A 10,488-nucleotide genomic window follows, 5' to 3' on the forward strand; every position below is an offset into this window, starting at 1 on the left:
TTATCTATGTACTTTATTTTTTATTTATATAGTTTTTTGCTTTTTAAGTACACATGAAATGACCCATTTTCCTTGCATTTCAGACAACGCAACTTTTCTTCCTTGTCCTCCTTTCATTCTAGAAGCACACAGATGTTTAGTATTGCTTGCATTACAGGGTACATATCTACCTGTTTCTCCTAGTGCATAAGACCACAACTTTTCCTTCTCAGCTTGTTTCTGTCTCATTTAGGAGTAAACATACAGTCAACCCTCCATATTTGCAAGGGAAACATTACACTCTTGTCTGCAAACAGTGAAAATCCTTGAAAAGTTGGTGTCACCCTAAAATGGCCCCTGTAGTCATGATTTAACTACATGACTATCTAAAATATCCATTGCAGTGTCCCAGAATCTCATCAGATGTTAGAATCTACTTGTTCAAAATGTACTTGTATTTTGATATGATTAAGTCACAAATAACAAAACCCACAAACAAATAATCCATGAATATGAAGGGCTGACAGTATGTTTATTTTTCCTTGCACTTTCCAAAAATGAACACCAACTAGACCCTCACTGCCCCAGAGTTTTGGGCGACAGCAGTAGTTCCAGCTGTTCCTGGGAGTGTGTGTTTTCATCAATAGGCACAGGGGCAGAGAGTGGCGGGGGTGAGGCGGAGACCACCTCCACACGAGGCCCCTCATCGCTGGGTGACAGCAGCACCCGCGGCTGCTGTATGCTGGACTGTGAGCCTTGGGAGGTGCTGGGTTGGGGTTCAGAGGTGCTGTTGGTTGGGCTGGGGGGGGTTGGGGCCTTGCTAGGGGTGACGGTGGCCCAGGAGTGCTTCTTGAGCGCCACTGTCTTGGTGGTTTTGGTAGGGGGGGAGGGGGCCTTGGTTTCATCCGGGGCTACCACACTGCCGCTGCCAAAGTGCCCGTACCCATAGTTGATGATGCCAGCGTCAACCTGAGGGAGGGGGGGAGGGGCGGAGTCTAGCTGTCACAGCTTTCTACCTTCATCACTACAGTATAATGTAATTGTCACTTAATTCAAACTCCCTGCCACTGTCTTCACTATCACCATTACGTTACCATGGTCATCTGTCATTATCACTGTAAATCAGTACGTGATGTCCAACCTAACAATATTATATACAGTACTGCAACAGTACTGTATTCAAAATGAATGAACACAATCTGCAACCCACACTATTTTAACACACAATGTCACACTGTCCAGTATTCACCCATCTTAAATACTAACACAATATCTCAAGTGTGTTAGTCCTGCAGTCTGTCCTGGCAGGGTCCAACTTAGTGGAATACTCTATGCTGCAAGTAAATTCAAAGTAGATCATATAGTTGCCTAACAACATCAACAACAACTGTTTTCACAAAATAGGGTCAGTAAAAGGATCACTTAGTCATGCAGCATACAACCATTATGTCTGTTCTTAACTAACACTGAACATCACAAACAATTATGTGTTAACATGCTTTAGTGTTACTGTACAAACAGCACACATAGGGACAAATTTACAGAGCATACCAGTGCAGTAAAGCCAACCCTTTAGTCTGAGGATATCATTTTTACTTGAGACTGCATAATTCCAAACAAATTTAAAGTACATGTATTCTGCTTTCAAGAGACCCCACAGACTGAAAGTGTTATCTCATGCACAAATCTATAAAATCATGCCACCAGTGAGAGGTGAAGCAAGACAGAAGAAACACTGTAAAAACACATACAAACAGTATTATTTCTACTTCCATCACTATCTACAGTCCGGTATGGTGGGTGTGATTAGCTCTCCCAGAACATCCTTTCTTCAAAATGTTACTGTAGGTGAGTAGCCAGCAAACTCCCTGTCAGCCATCTCAAAAAATCTAAAGCACTTCAGTTGCTGTTGTCAGGATCAAGGAATTTGATATAAACTGCTCACCTATTATGATTATGTGATAAATAATCTGTGTTTTGCTTCCTGTTACTGTGGTCCAGTAGATCATCATAATCATGTAGATCATCATCAGACAGATAATTATATATATAATTCAGTTTCCCTGATACCTCAACCTTCACATACAGTGCAAATTTTGTTGGTAGGTAATTAGTTGGTTTTGGAACATGATTTAACTTTCAGTACATATTGCATCATTCATTTAGTTTAAAAATGCCTCAATATGCTTGCATGTGTCAGCCTTGGTAACCTAATCATGGCTCACCATGCTGCTCAGTCTCTGGTAGCCTCCTTATTCAATTCCCTTAACCCTGAGGTCACACTGTATGACCTCATCCCAGGTCTGTTTTTGGTCTGCCTCTCACCACCCTATCCTTTATGCTCACACTTTTCATCTTCTGCACCCAACTGTCATCCTCCATACTCTCAACATGCCCAAACCATCTCAATCTACCCTTCCTCATCACAGCACCAAGGCTTTCCAGTCCCATCCTTCCTTTCAGCTCTAAAAAAAAAAAAAATGTGTTGTACCATGACAAACCTCTTTTGGGGATTCTTTAACTGGAAGCATGGCATCATTTCCATGTACTGTATGTAATTATGCAAAACAGTTCTGGCCAAATTTTGACCCTATTAAGGTTATAATTCATTTACCTGAAAAATTCATGGCAGTATGAAATTCAGAAAATGAGTGGTATTTTAATTTCTGATGTCAGTGCTGCAAATGGTAAAGAAAATAGCAGACCAGTGGGGATGATGGTGGTGGTACAGTTGCTCCAAAAAGTACATGGTGGTCAATCTGCATCTCATTCTTGTGTGTAGAGGGGACAGCTTAGTCAGCATTACCAGTGTCTACAGTGCATTATTTCCTACTTCCTGCAAGTTTTTTCATCCTTTATAATGTCTGATTTTTGCATCATGCCTTTGGATGGTTGATTAATAATTTTACAAAGCACCCAAATTTCTGCTTTCCTTACACTAGCAGACCGGGCTGTCCCCGCAACACACAAGAACTGCGATGTGCTATGTATGGACAACAATATATATTTACTTTTTCTGTCTTTACAATTTGACATGTTCACCAAATATTTGAAAATACTCTCCATTAACTTTTTATGTATGAGTACGCCTGCAACTGCCATCATTGTAGCATCAAAATGGAACTATACATAATACTGTATAAGAATTTCAATGTCCATTTAGAAATATTTGCCTTATGAAAAAATGCAAACAGAAACAATACTCATTGTGAAACTATCGACCAGACTGGTAAAACATATATAATATATGTATATATATATATTTTTTTTTTTTGAAGCATCTGTATGTGCAGTGTAAGGAAGCATCACAGTCTACCACTAACCCATGGCCAGTAGGTTGGAGGTGTGGTGGTTGTGGTAGTTGTGGTAGGGGGATGAGCGGCTGGTGCAGAGTGAGAAGGGACTGTAGTAATTATGGTTTCTATGACACCACATCATAACACACACCCAATATAATAAAGAGTCACACAGCAACTTCTGCCATTATGGTGCATCCATCACCCATCAAGACATCCAAACATGTACTGGAGAGGGATGCCTTCACGTGATGGCACCAGTAGAACTGGGTGACTCCACTATCTGGTTATATGAACATCTCTCCCTATTCCCCAAAAGGAGGACAATGGACTGCAGGAACAGGGCAACTCTAGCCTGCAGTTCACTGGGTCCATATTCAGATACGTCAGTGTTTGCAACTACCAATACATTGCAATCACTTAGCCTGTTCAGTCTAAACAAGCAGTCCTTAACTCTGTCTTGCTAACAACAAATAATTTCTTACTAAACTCAATAAGGACCTCCAACAATGATGGTGCTATAGTGCAGTTCTCTGCCAGCTCAGCTGAATGCTAACTGTAGTCAGACTAGAGGGTCAATTTAACTAGTAACCAAGGAAATGGATTCGTATCACAAAGCTGTGGTTCACTAAATTCCATTTAACCACAACTTAGTACTGAAGACTGAAATCATGGAAGTGGTCCAGCTTCATCAGAGGGGAGAAAAAACTATAAGACTACACCTAACCTTTGAGTACAAAAGTCTCTCCTAAGCTGAATAACGCTGTCTGGAGGTAACAAGCAAGAAACAAAATGTACCTAAATCAAAGTGAAGTGGTTAAATCATGCATATTGTATGGCTGCCTGTAAGCACATGACTCTAATAATGGTTAGGATCAGATAACTCTGGTGACTGACAGGGCTAATTTAAATTACAAGCATGGCTGAGTTGTGTTTGGAATCAATCAGACATGCTGATTTAAAGTACATGAATGTCACAGCTTGGGTATCACCCAGCTATACAAATCACAACAGAGTTATAAAAGCTCCATGAATAACAGAGGCACCACAGCAGTGCAAGTTTGTCAACTGTTTACTACAGGGGCTACACCACACACTGCCATCACCATTCCCACAAACTAAACAGCAGAACTCCAAATATCCACAGAAGTGGTAATAATAATGACAATCATAACAATAATCAGGTTTTCTATTCCTCAACAACACCAGTTCTTCCCTGTGCAATCAACTGCACTCAAAACAGGTTTACACCACTACAATTACAAGAACTGTTACATTATTAACATACCATACAAATTTCAACTGCAGAAAGTTGGGGAGCAGAACAAAATTCAGATTTTAAATATCCACACATTACTCAGAACATGATCATTATAATCCAGTGGCTAACCTGACACAGGTACATAAACTATCAAGATTTGATAAACTGCCTTAACAATGATCAGATTTCTGTCCTTCAGCTTCTAAATTCTGCAAGGAAAACTAGAATTCTGCTGTGTAAAAAACATTTAAAATTTAAGTACTGGTATAACACACTGACCACCAGGAATGCAACACCGCGAAACAATTACCAAATTTATCAAAGTCTGCTCAGGTTCACATTACATGGATAAATGGAATTCAACTGTACAAGTAACACACATCAATGGGTGTTTACATACACACTGCAAACATCACACTGTTTACAGTCAAAACAAATCAATTTTCTTCTTTATCAGGATCAAGGAAAACTCAAGTGTGGAATAAGTATTACATGCAAGGGATTGTTTTCATCATCATCCTAAACTTAATTACAGTGAATAAATTAGAATGAAGAGATCCAAAACATGGAAAAGAAAGGCACAAACACATGAGAGCCATCAACAGTGTGACCTGTGAAATGATGCAACAATAAAACTAATCCAGCATGCTTGACCTTTTCACTGCTAAGGATGCACTATCATATCTTACTAATGTTAACAACAAAAATTTTCTTAATTAGCTAGGAGAATCCAAGTGGTTACAAGGTTAAATTAGGCTATGGATGCACCTGGACATGGCATTATATTCAGACTAACACCAAATGGTCTTAATTGGGCAAGAGTAATCCTAACAACCCTTTAGCTGTTGTGGCTGGACTTAAAGTACAGTATTAAGTTCATGCTAAAACCTGATTACCCATACTGTTCTCTGTTTAGCAGAGAGAGATATCAGCAGTTTAGGGGGTATAGTACTTCAATCTAATAATTTTTTTTCTCTCTCCCCTTATTTTTTAGCTTGTTATTTTCATATGATTTTATTCAGGTTAGGCAAGCTCACATGTACTGAAAGGGATGAAGGGTGTACTTATTAAATTTAAATATTTCTCACAAGCTTAATCATCGTATGGAGATAGCGAGAATAAAAGTGAAAGCACGTCACCTGACAAAAGTGTCCATGGGTTATTTAAGTCAACATTCAGTACTGACAACCCATACATCTAAGAGTTACGTACACCATAAAGAGTTTAAAATAATCCCCATCCCTCTCTCTCTCTTCATCCTACATTCATGCCTCCGAATCACATCCACCTCCCGCCCCTTTCCTGTTGGCATTCCACACCCTTGTCCTCTCCCTTCCTCCCACACCCTTGTTACTCTTTCCTACACCTGCTTTCTTCCCTCCCTCTCTCCCACACCTTCTCTCTCTCTCCCCTCGTTCTCTCCTACACTCTTCCTACTCTCTCTCCCACTTTCCTGCTTTTTTCTTCCTCTTTTCCATGTCCTCCTTCTCCTCTTTCTTTCCCCTCTTTTTCTCACATTCACTCCAACAAACTCTTCCAGCTGTCTCTTCCTTTCCTCCATTTTCTCCCTCTCTTCTATGTTATCCTTCATCTTTTTCATGTCCTCTCATTATAAGGACATTACATAAACAATAAACCTCAAATTTAACCCCTTTTGAACCACAGATGGTTGAAGTGCCTTAATACACTAGACCACCAAGCATCCATTTGTTGGCTAATTGGGGTAATCCTTAAGGAGACATAGGGCCACCTTATATATATATATATATATATATATATATATATATATATATATATATATGTGATTTTTGGAGTAAGAGAAGGATTCATCAAAAAACAAGGAAAATATAATTACATTATGGATAGGTTAGGTTAGGTTGGATTAAGTTTTGTTAGGCTAGATTTTGTTAAGTTAGCTTAAAATTGGTTGAGTTAGCATGAAATAGTTTAGGTCAGGCTGGGAAAAATATGGTTTGTTAAGAAAATTTTGGTTAAGTTCGGATGAATAGGCAGGAGTTACTGATAAAGAGCAATTTCGTTTAAAACTTGTGTTTTAAGATGGCGTCGGTTTGTCTTCACGCACTACAAGTTGGCATTTGTATGTCTTCAGCGCCTTTAGAGATTGTAAATGAACACCACTTCTTAAATGTTTTTCACCACTTTTGAAAGAAAAACTATCGAAACTTGAAAATACCCTCAGAAACCTTAAAAAAAAAAAAAAAAAACGAAAAGTTACAGAAAAAAAAAAAGAATGCAAAGGACGACGGTGGTCACATGAGGATAACCCACCAACCATACTACACGGAGTTACTGGAAACAATTTGGCTTATTACAATCCCTGTTGCCACGTAAAGGTAGGACTACAACGAGTGAGTGGATGCTGTGTGACTCACACCTCATTACCTACATCCTCTACATCCTACATTCCTTGCGCCGCACACACAGCTCGCTCAGTTCTACCAACAACCCTCCCCCCCCCCCAATGTCAAGCCACCCAACAAATTAATATCCCCCTCTCTATCACACACACACACACACACACACACACACACTTTCCTTTCTCATTTCCCCAACAAACAAGCTTATCCCCTACCTCTGATACCAACACTCACCTTTCTATCATCGTCATCATCAAGCACCACCTCAGGATTCTTCTCCATGAACTCCCTTCGACGTATACACACCTCCACACTCAACACCAACACCACCAAGCCACACACTATCACCACCGGACCCACCAGCATAAATGGATTGTAGCCTGTGGGGAATGGATATAAAATTAACCATCTTCTCTCTATTTTTTATCTGTCATCATCATCCTGCCCCATCTGGACTGATATAAACAGAAAGATGGAAAGACAGATAGATAAATAAAGAGATACTGTTGAGACATAATAATTACCGACACTCATTAACCTGGCGAACACGTCTATTACCCTTTACACACACACACACACACACACACACACACACACACACACAAAACCTTAATCACCTGCAAACCTAATTACGGAACAAAAACTGCACCATCTATTACCAGATTATAATTACACCCAGCCATTTAATTAACATAACACTCCACTCACTCTCATAAACAACTCCCTGCATACCCAAAGACTGTTTTTTAGTTAATCTTTCTTGTGTAGGGTTTTGGTTGTGATCTGGGTTACGATATCTATCACAAATGCTCTCCCTCTCTCTCTCTCACACACACACACACACACACACACCTTACTATATACCTCCCTCCGCTTGCCTCACCTGGTTTGTAGGCACAGATAACGTAGCCTTCATCGTCGCAATTATCAATGTACCACACTCCACTCGTTTCCATCTGGCGGGTCACAGAGGTGGTTAGTGGAGCAAATAATGTGGTGTCTTTTTTAATGTCAGCATAATTAACTATATATACTAAGACTATTACACAAAGATATATCACTGGAGTAAAGGGGTAATCCATTTTATTGTTTCATTACCTCCGCCAACAAAGAGGAAGTTATGTATTCACCTATGTTTGTCTGTTTGCCCAGATAATATCTCCAAAAGTTCTCAATGAATTTCAGTGAAATTTTGTGGAACTGTGGACCAAGAAAGAATTGATTAAATTTGGGGGCGGTTCCGGATCCGGCACTGATGGAGGTATGGACTCTCTGAGTGCGTTCTAGTTAATTATCCGCCATTAATTGGTGCTGGGGAGGGATGCCTTCACCTGATGGCACCAGTGTAACCAGATGGTGCAACTGCCTCGTTACTCAAATATCCTTCAATTCCCTCCCCATCTCCCCAAAATTAGGATGGTGGATTGAGGGTGAGGGATAATTTGAGTCTGCAGTCCACCACCAAATTTATGTTGAGTTGATGCTGCTCCTACTACTATTACTATTACTACTGTCTGTTATTTACGAGATAATCTGTATACTCACAATGGCACAGTAGTCCCCCTCCTGTAGTGGTGTTGGTGGACTGCCCGCTGACCAACGTGTGTAGTTTACCGCACCGCCTCCCTCCCACTCACCCCATTCATCCCCGTCTTTGTTGTCGTTCTTCCTCTTCAGACCCAGCCAGCTCCGCCCTACCATATGCTCTGAAAGAAAAAAAAAACAATAATTGTTGTTTACGGTGCGTTTGGTTAGGTTTAATCCAATACTGTAGTGCTGTTGTTGTTGTTGTTACTATTATTATTATTATAACAATAAAGTATGGTAAACACACCCACCCACACACAATCAGAACCACAATATCAAAGGCTGCCACTTTTACCACAAGAATCACACGGCATTAGGGGGCGAAAATTGGCTGAGTTGTCCCTTAGACAGAGAAAACGGGAGCGGCTCAACCCTCACAAGATACTAATGCGCGAAGTTGGAACCAGGTCAGAAATTCGGTAATCTGAAAACACTGAGAAGGCGGAGTTAGCACTGGTCTGGACGTGGGTTAGGGAGGAACTGGGTTGAGAGAGTCTGGTGAGTTAGGATTCAGTTAGAAGATAGTTTAGCTAGGACTGTGGGTTGGGTTAGGGGTAAGTTATGACAGGATAGGACTGGGTTGGGATAGTCTCCTCGGTTAGGTTAGGATTTGATTAGATGATGGTTTAGTTAGGACTGGTTAGGAATTAAATTGGGTAGGTTGGGTCAGGAGCAGATTAGGACAGCTTAGGATAACAGAGAATTTGGTTGTTGGTTGGGTTAGGTTATAATCAGCTTAAGACAGTTTTGAAGGAAGGATTTAGGTGGGTTACGGTTGGGATGGGGTACAATGATTAGGTTATAGGAGGGAGGAGATGGGTTAGGTATGAGGTAGAATAATAGGTATGGGTATGGATTAGTTGTAGTAGGTTAAGGTAGGATTAGTGGGGTAAGGTTTGGATGGGACTTAGCTGGGTTTGGTTAGGTATGGCCAGGAGTTAGTATGGTTAGGGCAGGTAAGCAAGGAGTTGGTTGGAGTAGGGTAGGGGTTAGGTTGCAACATTCTCTCTCTCTCTCTCTCTGTTAAATGCCCCTATAATTTTTCTCACAAACAGCTGTTCACACACACACACACACACACACACACACACACACACACACACACACACACACCGCCTTCCAATCATCCAAACTACTGCCAACTTTCCTGTACACCGGTTTCCCCCTCACACACAATCGCAGTTACCATCATCACACACGCAATCGCTTCTTCTCCAACATTTCAATCTTTTCTCTTACGGCTTTTCTTCTTTCCATCTAATCTTCTGCCATATTTTTACTAATTTATCGTTTAATTTTTCAGCTTTATTATTTTAGTCAAATAGTAACGTTAGGGTGTTGGATCAAATTGTAAAGTTACGTTGTATTAGAATAAGTTGTATTAATTACCAGTATAACTTCAATTTCTTAAACACACACACACACACACGGGGTGGTAGTGAGGGATGCCTTCACGTGACTGCACCAATATAACCAGGTGGCTCCACTGCCCGGTTATACACACGTCCCTCAACACCCTCCCCATCTCCCGAAAGGAGGACGCTGCGATGCCGGTGGAGGGTAGCATTAGTCTGCAGTCCACTGGTTTCACGTTCAGATGGGCGTGTGGGAAGAAAATCAACAAAAAAATTCTAATACAGACATATATATACCATACTTTCCCCCTTTGCCTTACCTGGAACTAACCTCTAATACACTGGTGAGCGCGCAAATGTTTTCCTCCTCTCCTCTCCCTTCTCTCAAACTTCCTTCCATTTTCATGTTCCTCCTCTCTCTCTCTCTCTCTCTCTCTCTCTCTCTCTCTCTCTCTCTCTCTCTCTCTCCCTCCACCACTAACCTGTAATAAACTGGGCAGCTTTCTCTGTGTGTAGTTTAAGGAGTGCGGCGCTTTGGGACTTGCAGTAGGCCAGTCCTCTGCTCCAGGTGGTGTTGTGTTGGGCTAGGTAGTAACACACGCCGTCATTCTCCTTCCACTTGAACGGGCACT

At 40.9% G+C, this 10,488-nt stretch overlaps 1 protein-coding gene across 1 annotated transcript in view; it reads right to left on the reverse strand.

Annotated features, from left to right (window-relative positions):
- Positions 1-555: 555 nt before the first annotated feature.
- The window catches only part of LOC145403408 (uncharacterized), a 62,650-nt gene continuing 52,717 nt past the window's right edge, over positions 556-10,488 (reverse strand). The window contains exons 6-10 of the mRNA XM_080275188.1: positions 10,339-10,488; positions 8,460-8,620; positions 7,798-7,870; positions 7,149-7,294; positions 556-948 (exon numbers count right to left, since the gene is read on the reverse strand). The exon at positions 10,339-10,488 is cut by the window's right edge and continues 3 nt beyond it. Coding sequence (XP_080131314.1) covers positions 556-948; positions 7,149-7,294; positions 7,798-7,870; positions 8,460-8,620; positions 10,339-10,488 — 923 coding nt within the window. The remainder of the gene's footprint in view (positions 949-7,148; positions 7,295-7,797; positions 7,871-8,459; positions 8,621-10,338) is intronic.

This window comes from Coenobita brevimanus, chromosome 60 (genome assembly GCF_032717465.1).
Source record: "Coenobita brevimanus isolate Jiangsu-jjx chromosome 60, ASM3271746v2, whole genome shotgun sequence".
Classification (NCBI taxonomy): domain Eukaryota; kingdom Metazoa; phylum Arthropoda; class Malacostraca; order Decapoda; family Coenobitidae; genus Coenobita; species Coenobita brevimanus.